Source organism: Eumetopias jubatus, unplaced genomic scaffold (genome assembly GCF_037043125.1).
Source record: "Eumetopias jubatus isolate StellerSeaLion01/CBP00866 unplaced genomic scaffold, mEumJub1_p1.0 scaffold_9, whole genome shotgun sequence".
In the NCBI taxonomy this organism is placed as follows: Eukaryota; Metazoa; Chordata; class Mammalia; order Carnivora; family Otariidae; genus Eumetopias; species Eumetopias jubatus.
In genome coordinates this window covers 70288010-70312250 of record NW_028274815.1, presented here as the reverse complement: position 1 = coordinate 70312250, position 24241 = coordinate 70288010, and the positions used below count along the sequence as shown (strand labels likewise).

The 24241-nt window shown below is 40.5% G+C and overlaps 1 protein-coding gene across 24 annotated transcripts in view; it reads right to left on the bottom strand.

Annotated features, from left to right (window-relative positions):
• NRXN1 (neurexin 1) overlaps window positions 1-24241 on the bottom strand; it is a 1124404-nt gene that overhangs the window by 417423 nt on the left and 682740 nt on the right. For 4 of the 24 annotated variants that reach the window (XM_028103985.2, XM_028103986.1, XM_028103987.2 and 1 more), the window contains exon 1: window positions 8087-8351. The exons of the other annotated variants lie outside the window; for them this stretch is intronic. In XM_028103985.2, coding sequence (XP_027959786.1) covers window positions 8087-8351 — 265 coding nt within the window. Of the gene's footprint in view, window positions 1-8086; window positions 8352-24241 lie in introns of those variants that run through there. 24 annotated transcript variants of the gene reach the window in all.

Sequence of the window (24241 nt, the reverse complement as noted above, 5' to 3'; positions counted from 1 at the left end):
CCAGTGTTAATCCAATGGCAACTCATATAATCAAAACAACTGTGCAGAACTGATGTCCAAGTCAGTAAATGTCACTGCCTTGCATTTTACCACACATTAAAAATCACTTCTTTACCATTTACTTAAACGTCTTATTTCTAGTTGCTAATTTTCAGAGGTATTTCATAATACTTTTTCTCCCCAGTAGAGTTATATGAAAAAAAAAAAAAAAAACATGTACACAAACATATAACAAAGTCCATAATGTGGGTCACATTATATAATACATTTAAACTAGAGATCGTATAACTAAAAAGGGTCTAATACTTTTACTTTCTCTCTCTCTCTCTCTCACTCACACACACACACACACACACACACACACACACACACACACACACACACACACGGCTATCAGATTCACATAAGCTTCATGTAAAACTTAATATGTACATAACCATGTATCTTGCAAGTACCCTGGAGAAATACCTTTCTACATTACCTTAGTTCTAATCCACAAATCCCGCAGCTATCAAGTTCACAAAAATGACAGACACAGCAATTTCTTCTTATCTACCTGTATATTTAGTGATTAACACAAAGTCTGCTTAGGGATCATCATCTTTTAGTCATAAAGTATTTTATTATAATTGTCATCATTTGATTAATGTTATTTATCACTAAGTATAATGCTTTAAGTTGAATTTGAAAATATCCTTCATTTATTAATCCATCACCGTCCTACTACCTATTTTCAGCTAAGTATCAAAATGTAATATTAACTCAAATTTCTTCCTCTAGAATGGAGATACAAATTTCACATATATAGTCACTTACAATTCTTAGTAACTGTATTAGCTACCTTTTCTCGGCCAATTTTATTCTTAATGAAGAAACTTTTTTTTTTTTTTTTGAGAAGTGAATTGGAAAATGATGACACTGGGACAAAATTCAGGTCTCCTAAATTTAAATGCAGTATTAAAAAAAAAGAAACCTTACCTCTTATCATATTGTGGTGGAAAAGTAAAAGTACTGCGGATACTTATTAATTAAGTGACCCTGGCAGAATCATCGCCTCTGTAAATCTGTTTCCCTGTCAGCAAAATTGTGATCAGAAGCCCTGCAAGGGTTATGATGATGATTAAATGAGACACTTTAAATGAGGGCTCTGTGGATATATATATTTAAAATATAGCTGTTTTTACTAAGTTTCTGTCTAAAGCTTGAGGGAATTCATTGTTACATGATCAACATTGAAAAAATTCTTGCATTTTGTGAGAGAAAGGAAAAGCAATTGTGCAAGCTATTTAAAAGGCTATTAACAATTTCTGTATAGGGAGATATTCTACACCCCACACAGACCCAAAAGAACTGGGCAAAGGGACCAAGTAAAGGAAGAGTGTGCTTTTCTAAGAGAGATTCCTTAAGACCTCGGCTGAGGGGCAAGTCCTAGGCAAGCACCCTGAGCCTGGCCCCCCCACCACGGTTCCTGTGCATCTAAGTAAGCCACCTCTGAGTCGTGAGGAGGACAACTGGAGGGCTGAGGGGACCTAAATACAATTTTTGCAAAAATATCTCCAGTTACAGTATGTTTAGAATCAATAAGCTTCCGAGAAAAGACAACAGGAGTATGAAGATTTTAAGAGATTCTTTTTATCAAAGGAAACTTAGAACTGAAAGTTGGAAGTGATTTTAGTCCAATTTAAAAATTATGTATATGAATGACTAAACAATATAAAAAGCCATGCTCAACATTATCATTAAGGTCATAGCCCATCAGAAAACCGATTGTGTCTTTCATTTAGAAGAGACACAGGATATCGTGTAAAATGAGGCAGGGACAGCTGTCTCTGAGGATGAACAACATAACTGGCTGAATCAGAACTAGAATCCAAGTCTCCCGATTTCAAGTCTGTTTTTTCCACTTCATGTGTCTTCTCTCTGATATCTCTTCAGGTTTCTTTTTTTTTAAGATTTTATTTATTGGAGAGAGAGAGAGAGAGTGAGAGAGAGAGAAAGCACATGAGAGGGGGGGAGGGTCAGAGGGAGAAGCAGACTCCCCGCTGAGCAGGAAGCCCGATGCGGGACTCCAGGATCATGACCTGAGCCGAAGGCAGTCGCCTGACCAACTGAGCCACCCAGGCGCCCTTCAAATTTCTTTTAAATTTTATTTTATCCTGATAAGAACACTTAACACGACATCTGCCAGCTTCACAAATTTTTAAGCCAGCGACACAGTATTGTTACTCTAAGCACAAGGCCGTACAGCAGATACGTAGAACTTATTCATCTTGTATAACTGAAACTTCATGCCTGCTGATTAGTGACTCCCCACTTCCTCTTGTTCCCAGCTCCTGGCAACCACCATTCCCTTCCCTCATTCTAGGAGTTTGACTGTTTTAGATGCCACATATAAGGGGAGCATTTATCTTTCTGTGACTGGCTTATTTCACTCAGCATAATGTCCTCAAGGTTCACCTATGATACACTGAAGAAGTATGGTCTTTTTTTTAAGGTTGAATAATATTCCATTATCTGCATGTACTATATTTTCTTTATCCATTCAGTCAAAACCACAATGAGGTATCACCTTATACCTTTTAGGATGGCTATTATCAAAAAGAACAAATTTAAAGAGGATATAGGGAAACCGGAACCCTTGTATACTGTTGGTAGGAATGCAAAGTGGTGTAGCCATTGTGAAAAACAGAATGGAATTTCTTTAAAAGAAGAACACACATACACACACACATGCACAAAACAAAACAACAACCAAAAAACTACCATATGATCCAGCAACCCCACTTCTTTAGATCCAAAAGATCTAAAATCAGGATTCTGAAGAGATATGCACATTCCCATGTTCATAGGAGCACTCCTAAAAATAGCCAAGATGTGTAAACTAACTAAATGTCTAATTTTTTTAAACAAACATTTATTTGGGGCCTATTATAGTCTGGGTATTCATCAAATCCATGGTCTCATTTATTCTTCACTGAGTTATAACTCATATTTTAATTTTATGGATTGAGAAAACAATCTTAGTGAGGACAAGTAGTTTAGTAAATTTATACAACGTTAGTAAGTGGCAGTGGCCAAATTTTCAAATAGATATGTGTCTGTGAATTATCTTCACCAGACCAAGCTGCCTCAATAGTTTTTATAGTAGTTTGAATTTAAGTCAAGAAGCCCCTGTCTTAAATACATTTGCAAAACCGGACTTATCTCTATTTGAAAAATAAAAGACTTCCTGTTTTGTTAGAAATATATGCAACTTAGTGAAAAGCAATTGTGCAAGAAGCTCTTTCTAGAACATTAATATTAAAGGACAATATAATGTAATGTAGATAAAATCCACTATGTTGATGTTTTTATCAGATCATTTCATGTTGAGTCCCAGATGACCGCCACACATACACAAACTTGTTTTTTGCATTTTTGCTCAGAGGCTACTTGTTTTTACAGAACAAGGTTTGTTTCTTTGCTTAAGGATTAACTCTTTCTAACAATAGCTTGGATTTTTGAAAACTAAATTGCAACCTTTCTGATGGTCCTGCCATGGGTACCCTGCTCCTCCTCTCTTACCTCTATTCCCATTATCCCAATTATTATCTGGCCTTCCACAGTACCTGATGCACGAACCCAAAAACACGCACATACATTTTCTGAAGGAATGGATGGACAATCTAAAAAAATAAATATATTAAGGTTGGGGGCAACCAAAAATTACCCAAGAATCTTGGATTAGTTGGACCATGACTGAATCAAAGCTTCTTCTAGAAATATTAGCTGACCATCTTATCTAAAATAGCATTGCAGTGATGCGTATTTTTGTCCAAAAAGCCAACGTAAGAAAGAGATGTGGGGTAGAAATGTCTATTTCAGCTGAATATTCATAGCCAAAAATGTTTTGGGTCACACATATGAATTAATTACTAGAAAAGCTAAATTTTTCTTCAACACTAAGTATATTGCAATAGGTAGCAACTCTCTTGGTTGACAAAGGAGCGAAGGGATCACTGTATCATACAGCAACTTACGTCTCAGAAAAACAAAAGAAAAAACAAAACCCTCCTCAGCAGAATCAATGAAGTGAGCAGTAGGATATCAGTGAGGTAACCATCAGCCTCTCGTACAGTATTCATTCTTGTTAACACATGTTGGAAGCAAAATGCTAGGCTTTGGTCCTTGTAATGATTTCTTCTCCAAGAGATCAACCATTAAAGCCCATGGTGGACCCTTTCAGCTGCTCTGGGCTTTGGGCCATGAAGCCTTGATTCTAACTCCTCTTTGATTTTGATCAGAGATTTGGCTTCATTTTTCGGTGCTCCTACGGTATGCCTCAGTACCCTTACAAGGAAAATGTTATTCTAACTCCCTCCAAGACCGACAGCTCCTCTTAGAAGCTAGTGTATGTACAGAAGTGCCTCAGAAAGAGAAATGTTATAAATTCAAGATATAATTATTATTCTTATATAACAGCATTGGGCTACTTCAATTACAAACCACACTTTTAAAATCTGTTAACACTCCCTTCTGGGAAAGCCCTTTTGCCCTTTAATATTATAAGCTAATCATGACAGTATAATTTCCAGAGGTCATATTTGTGGGAGGAGAACAGCTAGCCCTGGTGTGCTCAGGTGTGATGGCTTTCTCCTTCCTTTATCTCCTGAAATTACTGAGAGGTTCTAAGCTAATTTCTGAAAGTATGCAGAGGTTCCTAGGAAAGCCAGGAGAAGAGATGGGAACCCGAGCATGGCGCTGACATCATTCTATGCTTGGCACATATAGCACATCACTAAAGAAATACTAACTGAACACACTGGTCTATTCTGAACTCGCTGGCTTTAAGTAGCATTCTTAATTATAAGCAAGCTTGCTTTTTATCATTTACAGTCATATAATTCTCTGGTTTTTTAAATGAAAATATAATTTTTTATGGAGGTATTCTCATCACTTATATTTTTAAGTACATGCAAAATAAAATGGATTCTGCGGTGATCTCAAAACCTGCTTCTCATATGCATTTAAAAAAAATCCTCATCATAATCTCTGCAACTGGGTCAGCTTGCAAAAAGATGCTCAGGGTAGCCATGAGCGCTTTCAGCACCCTGCAATCCTTGTAAGTGACACCTCATAATAGTGCAAATGAAGCATGGCAAGATGAGAAAATGAAGAAGAATGAACCTGGATAGTCAACCCAGCAGTTTTCAAAACACAAAGGGTACACTCAATTTTATTCCCTAAAATAATACCACTCATGACTTTTCTTTTACACATTCAAGCATATACATGCTTTCCCTATTATGAGGAAAAAATGCTTATGATTCCAAGAAATTCTAATACAAAAAGCCAGGCTGGCCGATTTGTTCATCAACATTATGTATGTTTTCAGTAGTCTCAAATTTTGAACTAAAACCTTATTTACACCTGCCTTGATTTTCAGCTAGGAATTTATCATATTGTCATTCACCTTTGCTCTTCCCCTTCACCCTCGTCTATTAGGCTCAAAGATTATTTCCTTGTGGGTCCTTAGCCTAATTAGCTGAATATTCAGGCAGTTTATTGACCCAACAAATTCAGCATCACCTCTTTCTTACTAGGTTTCTTTTAAGCCACCACCCTGCCTGCCCTGCTCTCAGCCCCTCTGCATTCTTACCTTACATCTCTCCATCTTATTTCATCCCTAATGTTCCTTGATTGTTCTCTAGCCAGAGTTAATTCCCTCTTTTCAAGAAAGGAAAGGGATGAAGTATGAAAGATTCACGGCAGCTTTTATTTGGCGGAGGCTGGCTACTGACAGGTAAGTTTGTTACTCTGATTAGAAAAAAAAAGGGGGGGGGAATCAGAAATCTTCCCCCAGAAGTATGTGTAAGGAGGGTGGGGAGAGTTTCAAGAACAAATATGATCATACAATACAACCTTCAAAAAGGAAAGAGAAAGTTCTCTGACCCAAAAGAATAATACCAACCACCGCTCACGTACAGTTTTCTCCAATATCTTCTATCCTTTCCTTTTTTCAATGATAGGTGCGCCTAGTTTTTCATTCACATACAGACAATCACTGTATTCTGGAGGGAAAGAAATGTTTGTAAAGACCAGCAGACGGCGCCTGACTGGGGCAGGAGCTGCAGTGGGAAGGGCAAAGGAGAGCCTGCTCTGCGGCAGGGTCCCTTGGTGTTCGCCTCTCTCCATTTCCCCAGGGTGCTCCCCATTCAGCTGCCTCAGCCCTCAGGAGAGGTAGAGCCACAGAAAAGGAGAAGTTAATATGCATATGAGATGATTAGCCAAGCACTTCCCACTGGCACAATTAGGCGCCCCACCCCCTCGCATACCCCCATCTGGCTCACCTCACCCACCCACGCTATGTCTGCCCCTCCTGCACCCTGACTTGCCTCCCTCCCACGGGACTCACACAATTTTGCACAAAGGCAGGGCAGTGGGTGGGAACAGCACCCAGGTAAAAGGAGCAGCAAGGTCCTGGAATACTGAGCAAGTGGTGAGAGCCGCAGAAACTCCTTACGGTTTCAGGGGGAGTCTAGCCTTTCCGTTATTCTCAGCTAAGAAGCCCAGGTGTGGGGCATCACTCTTCTCCATCCTAGCCATTTTGAACTAGAGAAATTCTTGAGAGGAACCTGAGGGAAGGAAGGGAAGGGGTTCCTAGGACCCACAGTGAGGTGTGTCTCTAAGCCACTCCTAAAGAGGAGGTGTCAAGAGAATTTGTTCTCTCTTCAGTTGGGTTAAGCCAGCTCCTCATCTCTAACCAGAATTGTCCCCAGGTAGGAAGCCTGTCCCTGGGGAAGAGGACTGTCCTGGTATAAGCAGCAGCTGCTCTGGGGAGAAGATTTACCTAAGGAGGGGGCAAAGGATGGAAAGCTGAAAGAGGAAGGGGCCCTGCAGGGAAAGGGTGGGGGGAGGGATTTAAGTCTCCACAACTTTCACCCTGCCTTTTCAAGCAGCAGACTTGACACTGGGAGAGAAGAAACACAGGTAGTAGTGGGAAAGACTCACAAAAACAGTTTGATGTTTTATTTATTGGCAGTTCAGGGAATCTGAAATAGGCACTTACCTGAAAATGAGGGGAACCTGGCCTTAACACTGTTGGCCGCCCTGGAGAAGAAACCTACCAGCCAAGGCTCTTCTCCACACTCTGCTCTTTACAAAGGAACCTGGGGTCAGGAGAATAGTTTCCCTCTACTCTAACTTCTCCTCCAGGCAGACCTCCTGGCTTAGACCGGCCAGCACTGACCCACCTGCCCTCTCTGGGAAGCACTAAACTCTTGAGTAAGAAGGAAGCAGGACCTCCCTCATCCCAAAAGCCTTCAGACAGGATCTGGCGAGATGGGTTTGGGTAGCCAAACCTCTCTGCTCTGTTTAAAAAATAACTCAGTCCAACGACCAAGAAAGAGAAGCGTTATTTGTATGGGTGGGTGGAGTAAAGGCGATGGTGTTCAAAGGTCCCCTTGGAGCCTGGAAGGGGGCTGGCCGTCCCTGGAGAGGGTGCCTCGGTGGCTCTCCTACCTTCTTCAATTAAGGGAAGAGGTGGGGGCAAAAGCAAGTGGCAGCGTGCTGAGTGAGTCCTGGGACTAACCGCTTCACTGTCACTGCGGTCTGGGCACACTCTGAAGGAATGTACAGGCTGGAACCTCTCCCTCCCCCAGGCCTGGGAAAATGGGCAGGAGGTGGGGCAGCACACACAGCAGAGACAAAAGGTTCTGCAGAGCCCTCCTCTCTGTGGCGCCCAGGTCCCTCGGCTGAGCGCGGCGCCCCATCCAGCCACACCGAGTGACCTTCTGGCTAGTAACGCCCCCTTCCCGCGGGGCCCAGGCGCCCGGCCAGGGATGGTCCTTTAATAGGTGCCCACATCTTTTCTTCCGGCACCCCGACAAGAAACGCCCCTCCCACCCCTCACCACAAACACCCGCGACGCCTTCCCCCAGCCCCTTTCTATTGTCTTCAAAGAGATAAGTGGCTCCCACCAAACACACCCAAATGCACCTCCCTTTCTCGCGCTCCCATTTCTCTGAGCCTTAGGGGCCGGGAAGCGAGCGCAGGGTTGAAAGGGAGAGAGGGAGTAACCCGCGAGAACTTGGCACCTCAGACCCACCGTGTCCGCCTCGCAAGGATGCCGGTGACCTGTAGATTGCAATAGGCACTGAATGATGCTTGCTGCTGCCATGGAAATGGTGGATGTGGTGCGCTCCCAAACTGGACGCCCCCCATGCCACTCCTAGGAGGCCGCTGAGGGTGAGCGGGACTATCCAGAGCAGGGCCAGGCGCCCCCCTGCGCCGCCGCTGCCGCCACCGCCGCCGCCGCCGCCGCCCCCGGGCGAGCCCAGCTCGGCGCCGCACCGGAGCATCCTCTGGTACATGGCGGGGCGCCCGCCGAGGGGCAGCCGCCGCGGGAGGCAAAGTTTGGGGCGCGGGGAGGGGAGAGGGAGCCGGGGAGCGGGCGGCTCCGGGTGGGCTGAGGGGCCGGCCGCCTCACCGCGCCAGGGCACCCATCCTCTCCCTCCTTCGGACAGTCTTCTCGGGGTCCTGGAGTCCGCCGTGCCTTGCACCCCAAAGAATCCGAAACATAGCCGAGGCAAATGCAGCTGATGGGGGGCTTGTCCCGGAAGGCAGCCCCGGGGAACAGCGAGCGCGGAGCGAGCGGCTGCTCCCAGATTTCCAGGGCTCCAGGTTCTCGAGAGATACTCCCAAAGAGTTTCGGGCGAGAGTGCGTGCCGGGGGGGTGGGGAGCGGGGAAATTGTTTAAAGCTCCTCCCGGAGGGTCCTCACTTCTACATGACAGCCATCCACCGCGAATCCACTAGGTAAATCCATTTAGCATTGTGTGTGGGAACTGGGGAGGCCACTTCGCCGGCCCAGCCTCCTTTCAAGGGAGAAGCAGAACCCATGGAATCGAGGCACCCCTTCCCTCCATTCAGCCCCGGCCGGCTCGCTGGATCGCGCCAGCCTCCCCAGGGCAGCGCGCGGAGCAGCGGCGCGCATCGCCTGCTCCCGAGGCAATCTCCGCGTCCGCCGCCTCCTGACACTTACGCCCGGCGAGGGGTTCAGAGGGAAGAGTGCACCCTTATGAAGGAAGCGGGGATCGAACAGGGTAAAGAGAGCTGAGGAAAAGAAGAAGCAGACGAAGGGGGGGGGTGGAGAAGAAAAGAAAAAGAAAAAAGAGAAAAGAAAAGAAAAAAACCACACACGCTGGCGAAGCGAGGGGCTCTATGCAAATCTGCAGTCTCCAAACAGCAAATCACTGAAGCTCGGATGCAATGCAGAGGACGAGCCTATGTAACGAGGGAGGCTGGTCTAGCTTCCCACAGAAATCGCCCTGCTTTGCCTCTCTCATGCATTCTCCACACATCAAAGGGACACGTGTACGGCGATGCGGGGAACACCTAAAAAGCAACTCTCCCTCCTCTGCCAGGTGATCCCTCAGTCTGAATTACAACGGCAAATGGCACCCTTCCCCTACCCCTATGGTTTAGATGTAACCAGTGTCTTGAGAGCTCTTAAAAGGGAAAGAATTCGGCTCTTTTTATTGGACCAAACTTGTTCTGCCAGGTGTTCAAACCCAATCGGCTAAATATGGTTTGACACCATCTACTCAAGTATCAGTTTTGGTCATCTGTTAATTACACATATTACTCATAACAAAGAGTCCTCGTTCCCACTACAATACCATATCATATAAGGCAGTGGAAGTGCAAGGAACCAAAATATATGAGGAGGAGAAAAAAAAAATGAGTGAATTTGGCAGCCAAGGAAGAGACAGAAAAAGAATGAAAGAGAGGAAGGAGACAGGTGGTAAAGAGGAAGAAAACAGAGAGAAACAGTGTGAATGAAACTGCTTGTACTTCAAACATTTGGGGGATATTTAGGAACCTTCAAGATCCCTAGAGAAGCCCAGCTGTGATGGTGTTTTGTAAGGGTGGAGTTCTGCCTTTCTCTCACCTTTTCTCATAAGGGAAATAGCAATAGGAAACAAAAATTCCTAAATCTAGTGCCTTCAAGGAAGAGAGGACATTTATATCCCATGGGTGATATGCAGCATCTTTAACTGAAAGCTGCATGACCCGGATGAGAGACCAGCAAAGCCAACACACACCTATGAGTAAAAATCTAGGATGGCAAGTGGAGTTGGCAAGGAGACCACAGTCACTGGAAGCTAGCAGATACAATTTAGGACTATGACTGAAATACTTCCCTGGTTTCCAAAAGCTGATAAAAACTATGACATGTCTAGTGGCTGAACGTTTTTTGTCTTTATTCCTACGTAAAAACAGAGGAAAACGACTCTGATAAAGCACTACTTTTCACAGGCTCCTCACTGTCTATATAATCCCTTAGATCAACAAATACAAAGTCATGTATTAGGGGCAAAAAAAGGAATACTAGGAGGATTTGATTCAAATCAGCCACTCATGGAAGTGGTCATTGAGACTTGAATATTGCATCCTAGTTCATTCAGAGTCACCCTGGCTGTCCAGGGGCCAACAAATCAAATCTGTAGCAATCCAGCATCTCTTGTTCCTGTCAAGATTATGTGATTCTACTAAAAAATAATAATTCTTCAGTACTTCACTGAATTGAAATGGCTTAGCCATGCTAGAGAATGTTTTTAATCTACTCAAATACACCATGTCTCCCAACTTCCCACAGCTGTTCAAAGAGCAACAGAACCCAAATTCAGCACCTTGCACTGTGTACTGTTCCCAACCCATATCCCCAGGCCATTTCCTCATGATTTCGTTATTTCTTAGCATGTGTATTTTAATTCATTAGCCGAGGGTTTTGCATATTCATTTTTAATACATCAAGTAAGCTTCAGAAGGAAAAGAAGAGGAAAATCATCCCAACAGTATGGTTTTAAGCCTCTAGGTAATATTCTGATCATGACATCTCATAGTGTTAGTATGGACAGAGCACTGGATTAGGAGGTAGGAAACCTGGGCTGCATTCTTGGCTGTGCCATTTACTGGTTATGTCATATTAGTCACTTAGCCTCTCCCTGAGGCTCCGTGGCTTCCTTATAAAATAGTCATGTTCCTATCTTTCCTAACAATCCCACAGGGCAGGAAGGCTATAATGCAATATTTAATGTGAGAGTACTTTAAAATATATCAAATGCCCCCCACAATTGAGGCATTATGTCTCTCCTCCCATATGGGTGTAAAATAGTCGAGCCGGCACAGTTCTTCAGTTCCTTTCCACTGACAGGAAATGGAGAGCATTGCATTGTTCTCCAATACCCTTGTATATGGTGTTGATCTGTCCTTGCCTCTCCAAACAGATGGTAGATTCCTGAAGGGGAGAGGAGTCAAGTCTTCATTTGTACTCCCTCAAGGGCCAGGCATATGGGAAATGTAAGTTAGCCTCTTGGTACATACAGTCAATTCTCATTATTCATCGTGGTTATGGTCTATAAAGTCACTACTGGACAATGAATTGGAGAACACTGAACCATTGCTCCTAGGCATTGGGTTCCTACAAGCCTCTGGTCACAACACTTTAATCAACCGGTTAATATATAACCTTGTTTTATATGGGTTTTTTTCCTGTTTAAAGACACCTTACTTAATATATTTAGGATCTCATTAACACTGGACTCATCATCAAGCTCACTATAATTCAAGCCTGAATAAGGCTTAGGTGATATACCTATTTTCTCTGAAAGGCATACCACAGCTTTCTTATGCTTAGGAATGTTAGACAGAACTTGGGCACTACGGTTAAGGGCCATTTTTAAGCAGCAAAATCACCAAAACCAAAACCAACAAAACACAAAAATGTGAAAAACATGCCACTAAACAGAACACAAAAAGAGCCCTTGTTTATAGTATAAGAGCTAAATAAAACAAGAAGATGGAGTGTTCCCTTGTTTGACCTCTGCTGGGAGCTGGGTGTTAGGGATGGAAATTTCTTGCCACTCTGTGCGTGTCTGTTGCTGACCATCCTAGTGCTACTATTATTGATTTGGGAGTTACAAATTTTAGTGAAGGCATGAATTCATATCTGTGGATAATGAGGATTTACCTTATTTGTTGCTCTCTTAAAAAAAATAGAGAAGGGTGGGGCTGGGATTTCGCAGAGTGACTTATATAGATTAAAGCCATAGGAGTAGAGTAAGTATAGAAGATTCTGGTGAACCTTCCCAAGAGCATTCAGTGAAGAAGAGGCTCTCCTGCCTGTCTTCTATTGTCTCGGGCCTGGGGAGATAATGGTAGGGTTAGGGAAAGGATAGGCCAGAAATGTTGGTTTTACTGGAGTCTCCAGAGCTAAAGAGGAAAGATCTACAGCTGCCTTGAAAGAAGACACCATAGCTGCAGTTTTCAGGCAGATGTCTAGGGCACCTCGGTGATACCTAGGGGCTTTGGGGGTGAATGCAGTGATGCTGATGCTGCAATATTTGGTACAAATGGTTGTAATTTGGTGGAATAAGGAGCAACTCTCTGTTGAAAGGGGAGAAAAGTCTCGTGAACAAACTTTTACCTAATCTGGATGAAGCAAATAGAGCTTGTGCTTACTCTTTATGTCTCTTCAGCTGGTCAGTCCTTGTGGTTGGAACTGCATTATTGAAAGCAAACTGAGGCGGCATCTGACAAATTGTCAGTTGAGTTAGGAACTGGTTGGAGGAGACAGGGTGTTTGGCTGCCTGTAATTTACTCTTAAATATTTCAGCATAAACGGAGTAATATAAATGTGTGTTAGTGTTCTGTGTCCCAAGAGAGTCAGCTGGCTTCATCAGGAATTTATGCTTTGATGTCTCAGCCAGAATTACAGAAGCCAGAGGTAGCTTCCAGAAGCCTTGGCTATCATCATCTCCAATCATGATGTGGCTTTGCTCACTAATTACAATGTATTTTGAAAAAAAAAGGTTATGATTTGCGAAATAAATGGCTTCTCAATTGGTGTATTAGAGGTTAGGAATGGGTTCTCTTTTGTGAAATTATTAACATCCAAGATCAGTGGGTTAGCCAAAATATCTTACAGACATCTACTTGACTAGAGTTTGTGAATTTAAGAGGTCTTTCACCCTTTACCATAAGGAATGGTGCCACAATAATAGTAATACTAAGAACTAACACATGTGTAACTGGCACAAGTCTGACAGATGTAAACATATTAGTTCACTTAATCCTCACAAAACCATAGGAAGTGGGTGCTATTTTTGATCCATATCAGATCCTAATTCTGACGGATGATGAGACGGTCACTGCCATATTTGCAAATCTTTTTTGTAAGACATTTTTTCATGTACCTAACAGAACCAAGAGCTGGAACTTCATCCACTTCCAGAACAGTCTATAAGATTTTGTGCCTACTTATTAATAAATGTCTGCTTCTGTAGCAGCAGTTGGTTTGCATTTTACATTCACTATGGGCCCACACTTTTGGGAACTCTTGGAAGAGTGGTTATGCTCCCCTGCCTCTAACCACTGTGGCTACTGAGATTTACCAAAAGAACCTAATAGCTGTACATGGAAAACTGTCCTAGGCCCACTCACAGCTGATAATCTGTAATGAACAAGAAGTCAGGTAGCCTAAGTTGGACAACAATGTTAAGAAATGGGAGATGGGTCTGAAAGCTGAAGGGAGAAAGACAAAGGAAATGGAAGGAGAAAGAAGAGAGTGAGTGGAAGGCAGAGTGTGCAGAAAAATGGAAAAGGACAGGTCATTTCAAATTATTTTTCCTATTTCAAAAATCAACCCTTCTGTCTCAAGAAACAGGATGGTTGTAGGGCAGACACAACCTTTTCGTGTTTTCCTTAAACTTAATGGGAAATTCTTACAGCTCAGTAGTAAGCTTTTTAAATAGAAAAGTAGACACTAAAAGCAGTAGAGGGGAAGTATATTAAAACCCACAGGCAGCACCAATCTTTTAAAAATTCAAAATGAGGAGAGTGTCTTGCATTTCGCATTTCTACTAATGTCAGCACAATGAAAAGGCAAGAAGACTCCACATATCTGTCTACCTGCATCTCTGAGTTGGGACTGAGAGAGAATAAAGCGGTAAAGACTCAGGAGAGGGTGTCATCTGTGAAGCTGTGGAGACAAACCTCTGACCCTGTTTCCTTTCTGGGTTAGTGCAGGTCCCTGTGGGCATTCTGAGAAAGGATCTGAATAGGAGAGCAGGAGTAGTGAGAGTAAAACCAAACCAACCGGCTGACCAACCAAACAATGAAAACAAGAAAAAAAATATACTGGGGCTCAAAGCATCCCTGGAGACCCACATATGTAATAATGTCACTGAAAAGTCAGGTTTATTTATGAAGTGTTTCCTTATCTGGAAGTGCACTTTCATCTCCCACCACACATAATCCAGTCATAGATATAGATTGGTGAATTCCGTCAGCATAGCTATTACCTGGAACCTCCCCACTGACATATCAAATGAGAGGGAGTAGTGGGAACCCAACACGATACCCAATTCACTCAAGTTAAATTAAAGCCTGGATGTGCAGTTTGATTTGTAAAGCATGATTAGATTTATTCAAGCAAGGTTAGTTGTGTTTGGGCTGAAGTGTTTTATGATCTCTCTTTTCTCTTGACCTACTTAATAAAAATTTCATGTATGACATCCTACCTAAAATTTATTGGCTAGGAACCAAGGCGGGGTTATAGAAATTTCACCGCCACAGCATCTTTAAGTGTTGGGGACATTCCTTGGGCATCAACCAATCATATGTCATCTCTCAATCATGGTCATCATAATTGTTTGTACATTTATTTCAGCCAACTTGTGTTGCTGACACAGTCTTCCATAGGTTCATGCTATGTGATGTGAATATATTCATAACACAGTGGGAGAACATGGGGCTTGAGTGCCAGACTTCAGTTTGAGTTCATCTTTATTATTCATTTGACACTGGGTTTAACGAACCTTGCCCCGGTTTCCTCACCTGTAAAATGATTGTAACACTGTATGTAATGGAATTGGAATAGTTTCTAAAATATATTAAGCACTAAGTAAAAGTTATTATCATTTATTCATATGTACATGCTCTAGATCGGTGCTACAAACATAATGATAATGATCTGTATTGCGATTTCTTATAAAAGACATATTTTTTGAGAGAGCGAGCACGGGGGGAGGGGCAGAGGGAGAGAGAATCCTCAAGCAGACTCTCTCTCTTGATCCCAGGACCCTGAGATCATGACCTGAGCCAAAATCAAGATCCTGCCGCTTAAGTGACTGAGCCACCCAGGCGCCCCTGTAATGTGATTTTTAATGTAGCCCTATTTCAAAGTCTTCACTATTCAGTCTATAGTCCAGTTTGGCCATGTCCCCAGTAATCTCTTAGTTTAGTCTCTGTGTCTGTCTCTGTGGTGCTCAAACTTTAGTGTCCTGGAGAATCACTAAAAGGATTTGTTACATCATAGATTGCTTTGCTTTTGTGATTCCCTTGCTATGTAGAGGTACTGACAATTTGCATTTTTAACAAGTTCCCAGATAATGCTTATACTGCAGGCCCAGGGAACCAGATTTTCAGAACCACCACTCCATCTAAATGTCAAAGTCTTTGCCATTGGTTTTATTAACCAACACTGGACAAGTTTTCTAATTAAGCGCCTCACCAATAAAGTCACTTTCTTAGCAGTATACTCCACACAGACAATAATGCTGCTCCCAGAACTCCTCTTTAAAACATTTTTTTAAAGATTTCCAGATGTGACCATGTAATCCTACATGTCCTCATCTCACAACTTTCCTTTACTCTGCTCAGAAAATAAATAAATATTTAAAATTAATTAATTAATTAATTTTAAAAAGTTCTCTTCCATCTTATCTTTTGCATTTGAGCCCATCTTTGGTTAGCCTGGCCAGAGGCTAGAGGCAGGAACTGAGACACTACATGAGGGTTCAGTTCTGACTCTATTAACTTATTAGCCATGTGGCCTTATGCAGGTTATTTAAACTCAGTTTTCTTACTTGTAAAGGGGCTTGATAATTGTAGGGTTGTTGCAAAGATTAAATGAATTGACAGATGTAAAGTACTTAGAATAGTGTCTGGTACCTAGTATATATATGTATTAGCATGTATTTATTTTTAAATTTTACTTACTTAACCTACTTTATTGAATAGGTTATTTTTTCCTCTTCTTTTATGATATGGGGAAATAAATCAGAAATGATGAAAATGTCTGTTTCCATATAAAACCTGACACCGGCCATCCAAATAGTCCATCACCATAAAACAAACAAACACGCAAAAAAATACAAGTCCCTTTCAGGTCCTGTCTTATCAGGCTTCCTGTGTGTCCAGGATCGACCAGAGGAAAGATCAGTGACCCAACCCGACAACCTGGGAGCTGTCTGCCTGCGCTCACCAGCTTTCTGTCAAGCAGATCCATCACCACAGAAGAAAAAAGCATGGGATTGTTGAGAACGGAGCTAGACTTGGCAAGACAACTGTAAGGCAAGTTAGGGCGATATAAAAACTGACACATAATTTGCAAATTCCCTAGTAAATATAGATATCCAAATCCAGAACCAGACATCATACACAAACGATGAGTTCCATTCCCTGAATGCCCAAGCACTTAGAACCAATTAGATCTATCTTTATGAATATATGTTCTGGAACGTATACTGTCATTTTAGTGCGCAGAAAGGAATTTAATCATGCAATTTGAATTGAATCTCTAAATAAGTTTATCTGGGATCTATAATCTAATCCCCTTTCAATTCGGGATAAATATATTGGATCACACATTTTGTCAAGAATGATTTTTTGATGTTAGTACTACAGTTAAGTTAGTATGACTATCCCACTACAAATACCTGTTTTCCAGGTAAATTCAAAGTTCTTTAACAAGGCATATTAAGCTCTTCAAAATTTGCCTCCACGCTACCTCTTATTATCTAACCTCTATCTCAACTTCTGTCACCTCCCCCACAAACATCCTTGGTTCCAGCCACAGAACTTTTCCCTTCCCAAAACACACTGCACACTTTTTCACTTCTTTGCCACTGCCCATGCTATTCTCTTGGTAAAAATGATCTTTTCTCTTTCCTTTCTCTCTTAATATCTTATTCATTCTTCTGCTGAATTTTAACACATATATCTGTGTTGGAACTTTTTCTGAACTTTGCCAGTTATTTGCTACTTTCTCAAGTATAGACTATCACAAATACCTAAAAAAATACCTGGGATATGTTAAAAAAAAAAGTATATCCACATTATTATTGTGCTGAATGAATAAAGATCAAAATTACTGGTTAAGTCTATCTCCATGTTTAGGAGTTTAAAATAACCAAAACCAACAGACAAAGGAAACAAATCATCTTCAATTTATCCTTACAGGCTTTTGGTTAGCTCTCTTATTGCCTAAAATATCTAAGAAATTTAGGCTGAACTCTGATTTGAATGCTAAATAAATTGGTTTTGAAGAATAAGGGAATTTGTTGTCATATTTTCCTACTCATGCTATAAACAGATGTCTTTCTTTCTTATACTATGTAAAATGAAAAAAAAAAATGCCACCAAGCAAGGATGCTTGCTGCCAAGCTGAATTGCAGAGTAAACATTTATAGGCAACTTATAAATCCTTGAAAATAGGATTTTATAATGGAAATACTGGCACCATTTTAACTATAACCATTCAAATAATATCACCATAACAAAACTTAAAATCTAATATACTTATTCTGGGATGGATGAGAGATTAAGCTATACATGTCAGAAAAACTTTCATTCAAATTGCATGATCATTCCATAGAGTTCAAATCTCTTGGACTATTTATTTCAAAATGAGTAGTATATACTCCCAAACATTTATTCTCAAAAGACAGATTATATTTTTTATACTTGTATGAGAAATATATAACCTCTGAGGCATTTCAAAAAATCATTAATCACTTTTTTTTTTTTTTTGGCCTTTTTCTTTCATGAAAGAATTACTTTCCTCAGATTTTCTCTGTTCTATTGCTGAGATGATTCCCCCAGAGAACTGTGTGTTTATCTTGACAGGTGTTAGTAGATCTGGAGACCTCTGTGGAATTGTTCCTAGCTGCATTGAGGTATAGTAGAAAACATTACATCTACAAACTAATGAACTTACCTTACTGCATTCTAAATAAAATAAACCGCAAAGCAAGTGAAATTAATCTACTAATGTCTTTCTAATGAAGCTTTCATTAGGCATATGGTGTGGTCTTCAATATTTAACACACAATAGTATTAAAGAATATCTGGTGATTTTTAAAACGCATACCTGATGACTGCCTCATACATTATTTTTCAATGAACTAGTTTACCCTCATTTTACTTTTGGTAAATAGTGATACAAGAAACATTTCAAATATTTTATATCCAAATGGAGAGAAAAAATAAATGTCCCATCTACCCTTACCCTTAAATAATTAAAACTTGATTTGCTGTTCTAATTTTTAAGGTTGGAGAAAGTTTTCAATTTTCTGTGCAATGTAAAGATTCACACACTAATAAAAATTAGGAGCCAAATACTGAGATTGAAACTACTTAAGTCCAATTCACAATATTCTGCTTTAAAATAATGCTACCTCCTAGCACAGCAAACACCAGCTTCAGTTGTGGTGAAAACTGGACACTTTAATGGGCAATGGAAGATCAACCAGCCCACACAATCAGTATCCTTTCATTTTGGCAACACTTTGATTTGTCATTTGTCAGGGAAATAATTTAAAGCATCTAGCAGGAAAAACTACTTATGTAAAAAAATCCCCAGTTTTGGAGCATGTGCTATTCCATTCCATCTAATACTTATAGTATCATAGAGAAGAGCCCTACAAAAGTCACATCCTCATTGTTACACTATGCCAAAGTCTTAATTTCTCATTTCAGGTTCCCATGTAAATTATCTCCTGCTTTGGTATAATCACACTTGTCCAATTGAGACTTGAAGATCTTACCAGTCATGCATTTTACTATTATTACTTAAATTTACTTAGTTCAACTATTACTTACTGCCAACCAGTAAGAGGTAAGAAAACAGACCTGGTAAAGGTGGGTCTTTTCTCCTCCCGCACTACCAGCCAGAAACAGTATGAAAGCAACGGATCATGAAGAAAAGCAATTTCCTACTTGAGGGATTAGACGGTACCCTCTTTTGTACTGTTAAATCAAAGTTTTAGTTATTTTTTCAAGTAATACTGATTTTTTTTCAATTTACATGAATAGTCTCTAGAGAAACTGCGAGACCCCCAAACACAGACCATCTCAGTCAATCAATAGAAGAGAGAGAGAGAGGAAAAGGAAGAAAAAAAAAAAAAAGCCCTCCTTTATGTTGTACTGCTCTGAGCAAGCCTTTTACACAGCATGAAGGAAAAAAGAAAAAGAAAAACAAACAAAAACCGAAACTGCTACACAAGCTAAAGATATTCAAGGAAGAATTTGAACAGATATGTGAGGACTTTTTCTTTTCTTTCCTTAGGAAAAATATAGGTGACTTGTATTTTCAAGCAGCTCCCATTCGCTAGCATTAGAAAATTGAAAACTATGTAAATTTCAGCAAATGTTTGCTTCACCTTTTAGGTTCACAAGAATATTAACCACTGCTCTCAGTATGACATTCCGACTTGAGGAAATTTGTAGCACAAAACTGTACCCTGGAATATCATGTGAAAATCTTAATTTAAAATGCATTTACATGCCAGAAGCAATAACACATGCTTTTAAATAATAAGGGCAAATAATAATTCCATGTATAAAATGTGGGGGAGGAAACTCATAAGCCTGTTTTCACAGATCGCCCTGCCCCCTCATTTGAGGTGTATTGCTTATATGAGTCACGTTTAAGGAAGCTGCATATTTTCTATGCTGAAAACTGTCATATCACATCATTAAAAACAAGGAGTCCCATAACTAAATAATACAGTTGTGGTAAAACCTTTTAATTTATTTCAACTTATTCCTCAGTTGTCCAATTTTATCTGCCTCACGTGCTACCCTTCATGGTGTTAAGAGATACTTGAGGTACAGCGTTTGATTAGGGGATAAAGCTCTAGTTTTTATTTTAATTGCCCATCCTTTTCTCTTTTTTCTTTATTTTCCAGTTTGTCAAAATAGGATGCTATTAAGGCATTTTTTTAAAACTCTACAGCCTATAGAGACATTAAGAGCAAGAGAACAAGTATATTAACATAGTAGGTATTTCCCATTTTATATATCACCGGAGCAATATTTTCTAAATTTGGTGGGATAGTCTACTGTACAAACCAGAAAATTATTTATGAAAATTAAAGGGATTAAAAACTATACACAGAAACCAAATTAGAAGAGTACAGATCTATTACAACCGAGCAAAATAAGATTTGTCTGTTTTTTTAAAATTTTTATTGTTATGTTAATCACCATACATTACATCATTAGTTTTGGATGTAGTGTTCCATGATTCCTTGTTTGTGCAAAACACCCTGTGCTCCACGCAGAACGTGCCCTCTTTAATACCCATCACCAGGCTAACCCATCCCCCCACCCCCCTCCCCTCTAGAACTCTCAGTTTGTTTCTCAGAGTCCATCGTCTCTCATGGTTCATCTCCCCCTCCGACTTACTCCCCTTCATTAAGATTTGTCTGTTGCAATCAAATAACCTTAGATAAAGGTTGAAGTAGGTCAGCGTGGCTGAGATAAGTAGAATTTGGAGGGATGAATGATATTTTCACCCAGAGCAAATTACTCAATCCAGTAATAAAATGATAAGAACTGGTTAGTTGGGCCAGTGAAGTTTGAATCCACTGGGCTTCCAGGAATGGGAAATAAAAAAAAAGAAAAAAAAAAGAAAAACAAGACTCAGACTGCTGACAGGTCACAGAATGGAAAATACATTGTGATTTCCCAGATAGTCTAAAAATATGATTTGGAATAAGATTCACATCGAGCACTAAAGACTCCTATGGTTTCCCATGACTCACAAGGCAGTATCTATATAGGAATACCAAGATTCATTTTAAAAATCAGTGACTGCTCAATTCTAGTTTTTTGGGGGGCAGCCCAGTCCTTGGCTTGCAGATCAAGCTAACAATGTAGAAAAGTAGATGTAGGAGATACTTCTAGTTTTGTATACAGTATGTAGATGTAGGAGATACTTCTAGTTTTGTATACAGTATGTAGATGTAGGAGATACTTCTAGTTTTGCATACAGTATGTAGATGTAGGAGATACTTCTAGTTTTGTATACAGTATCCATTTTGCCTTTTCCGTGGCACATTGAACCAATTGTTTTTGGGGGAGAGGGAGGAGTGAAGTGCACAGGATGACAACATGCCCCACTGAGAATACTTGCTTTCCCAAATCCCCTTACAGTCAGGGTGCCTTTGTGACCCAGTTATTCTTCAGGAAATGTACACAGAAGTCATTGGGAATGGTTTTTTAAAAAGTGAGACTTGGATAGCATGTCCCTTGAGTATTTTTGCCACAAAACCTTATTCTTCCTGCCCCGGATGCAGATTCCATGCCAGTGGGAAACACCCCTTCTGAGACCATGAAGTCAAAATGACGCTCCGAGGATAAGGAATCAAGATGACAGAAAGAACAAAAATACTTGATGTTTTCCTGCAGGAGGTACACTAACCCTGTGTCACCTAACTCTGGACTTCTTTCTAGATTAAAAAAATAAACCATCTGAGGTACATATAACTAATTTCTTGAAAGGATGATTACTTATATGAGTAAGTCAACCAGCCACCCTGGCCTCTAGGAGAGCCAATTATCCTTAAGGAAAGTAGGTGACATACTGCCCCAGAACTAATACTGAAGAGTCAGAATATGCTTTGTGGGTTTGTCTAGTACCACATGCAAGTCAAGGCAGCTGCTTTAATACAGGGGCCCATTAAAAAGGATAATTGGGAAATAGAGCTATCCAACGCCTCTAAACAAGAAGAAAATGCCAGTTGGTAAAGAACGTTATGGACCTGAAGGGAAGTTTTTTTTTTTCTTTCTACCCTCCCTGAACATGCCAGGAAAAAGGAAGAGAACATTCCATTTTTTTAGAGTTAGGGAATTAGAGTCTGAGGAAGACACACACAACCAGGGCGTGTCTAAAGTGGGTTAGGTTTATCAGTAAGAAACTCATCTTCCCAGGCAATGAATCTAAGTGTGAGTAGGCTGGTATATATTTATTCGTCTGTTTGTTCATCAGTGTATCTAATAATTTATTAATCTAACACATATTTATCAAGCATCTATTCTATAGCAGGATCTGTACCAGACTCTGAGCTCACCCAGAAAGAAGCAATTAGGGGCCTGGTTCTAGTTGAGGAAATGAATCTTTGGACTCATTGCCTTCTTATCTTGAGCTGGGCTGATCCCAATACATTCTTGAAGTCCATGAAAGGATATGTACGTCGTGACTTACAGAACTTTCCCTGTACATTGAATCAAATTGGAGCTGAAGGAGTGTTCTTACTTCAGCTAATATAGTTTCATACTCAGAGACTTTCAAAGCAGCAATGCACCAACTCAGACATGCTTATTGACCAGGTGCTTACCACCTATTTGGCAAATGCTGTTTATGAAGTTTTTAAGAAACAGATATTGATCCAAACAATTCCCTTGCATTTAATATTCTGTCATTCTTCAAGGCCACTATTACCTTTGATGTACATATGCAATTACCTGTCTGTTTAAAGAGTTTCAATTGCCCTAACTCTTGGGCACCGCACCATGATTAAATGCATATAAGCAACAAGTTGTTGACTAGGGCAGCCAGAAAACCATTGTGGCGTAAGATCGATAGTTACATTACCTACCAAAGAATGTCTCTGTCACTGCTTCCCACAGTCCTCAAAAGTACCGGTAAGAATTTAAAGCTGGACTTTATTTTTTCTTCTGCATACATGTTCATGCACATGCAAATAAAAATTATCTAGGAAGATTCCAGAGGGCCCACAGAGGAGTGAAGATTGTTTAAATTATTATAGAGTTCATAAAACACATCTTGAACTGGCAGGGCATCTTCTTCATCAAGACTCCCATATGCTTCAGAGCAGGAAAAATTAACAAGCATGAATGTAAAATCCTGCATGTAGGTTTGAGAAAATGAATAGCATAAACACAGGATGAGAGAAACCTGATTATGTTGTTGTTAGTGTAAAAAAGAACTAGGGGATTGTCACTGAACAAAAAAGTAATAATAGACAACAATTTGATACAACTGTTTAAAAGACACTTGCATCAACTAAAATCAAGCATGCAGTTCATTTATCTGAACTTTACCTAAGATACATATGGGGTACAGTTTGACATGCTGGGTGCCCCATTTTAAAAAATACATTGGGGGCTCCTGGCTGGCTCAGTTGGTGGAGCATGTGACTCTTAATCTCAGGGTGTGAGCATGAGCCCCACATTGGACATAGTGTTTACTTAACTATATATATATATACACACACACACACACACACATACATACACATATGTATGTATGTATATATATAATACTTTATATGAATATAAAAATACATTGATAAACAGAAGAGTGACCGGATGCTCAAAGGAGCCATATTCAGTCAGGTGTAGCAGAGACTATGGGGGATAATTACAGACATCCTCAAACACTTGTAGGATTTTCATACAGAAGAAATTCTTTATGAATTTATTCTTTATTGGCTTTGTAACTAGAGGAAGGCCCAATAGGTGGAAACACGTTCATTAGGAAGAAGATATTAGTGCTCAAATACGTGAAGGTTCCAGAAAGAACTGTCTAGAAACGGGATTTGGAACTAATTTGCATTCCCACAAGGGAATTTCTGATTTATTCCACTGTCCTGGAATCTCGCCTATGAGCCTTTCCTTGGATAAGCAAATGATGAAGCTTGTGAGAAATGATAAAAAGATCTTTAGATGGAATTGTCAGCCAAGGAAACCAAGAGCAGATTCCTATGTAAGAGCTGCAGAGAAAGAACACAAAGGCCACCCTCTGACGGATTTGTGTATACCCTGGCCAGGCAAGTAACTCATCCCCAAGTACCTTTTTGGGGAGCTAGGTAACTATCCACAGGAAAGTAGACGTATGTTTATTATCTAATATATTTTCAGTCATATGTCTTTAGCTCCAGGGAAATGTGTCCCATGTTCCATGAGTACCATAATACGTCTAAGACAAATAAAATAATTCTAACATTAATAAACTGAGACTGTATGTCTCCCAGTTAGGAAACCAAAAAATAAATAGTCTAAGGGGAAGAGAGGAGATGAGATCTCATTGGAGAACACAGAAGGGCAAGGTCATAATGATCTGATAAAAAGGTAGGTGGTGAAGAAATCTCAGCAACTGCAAACAAGAG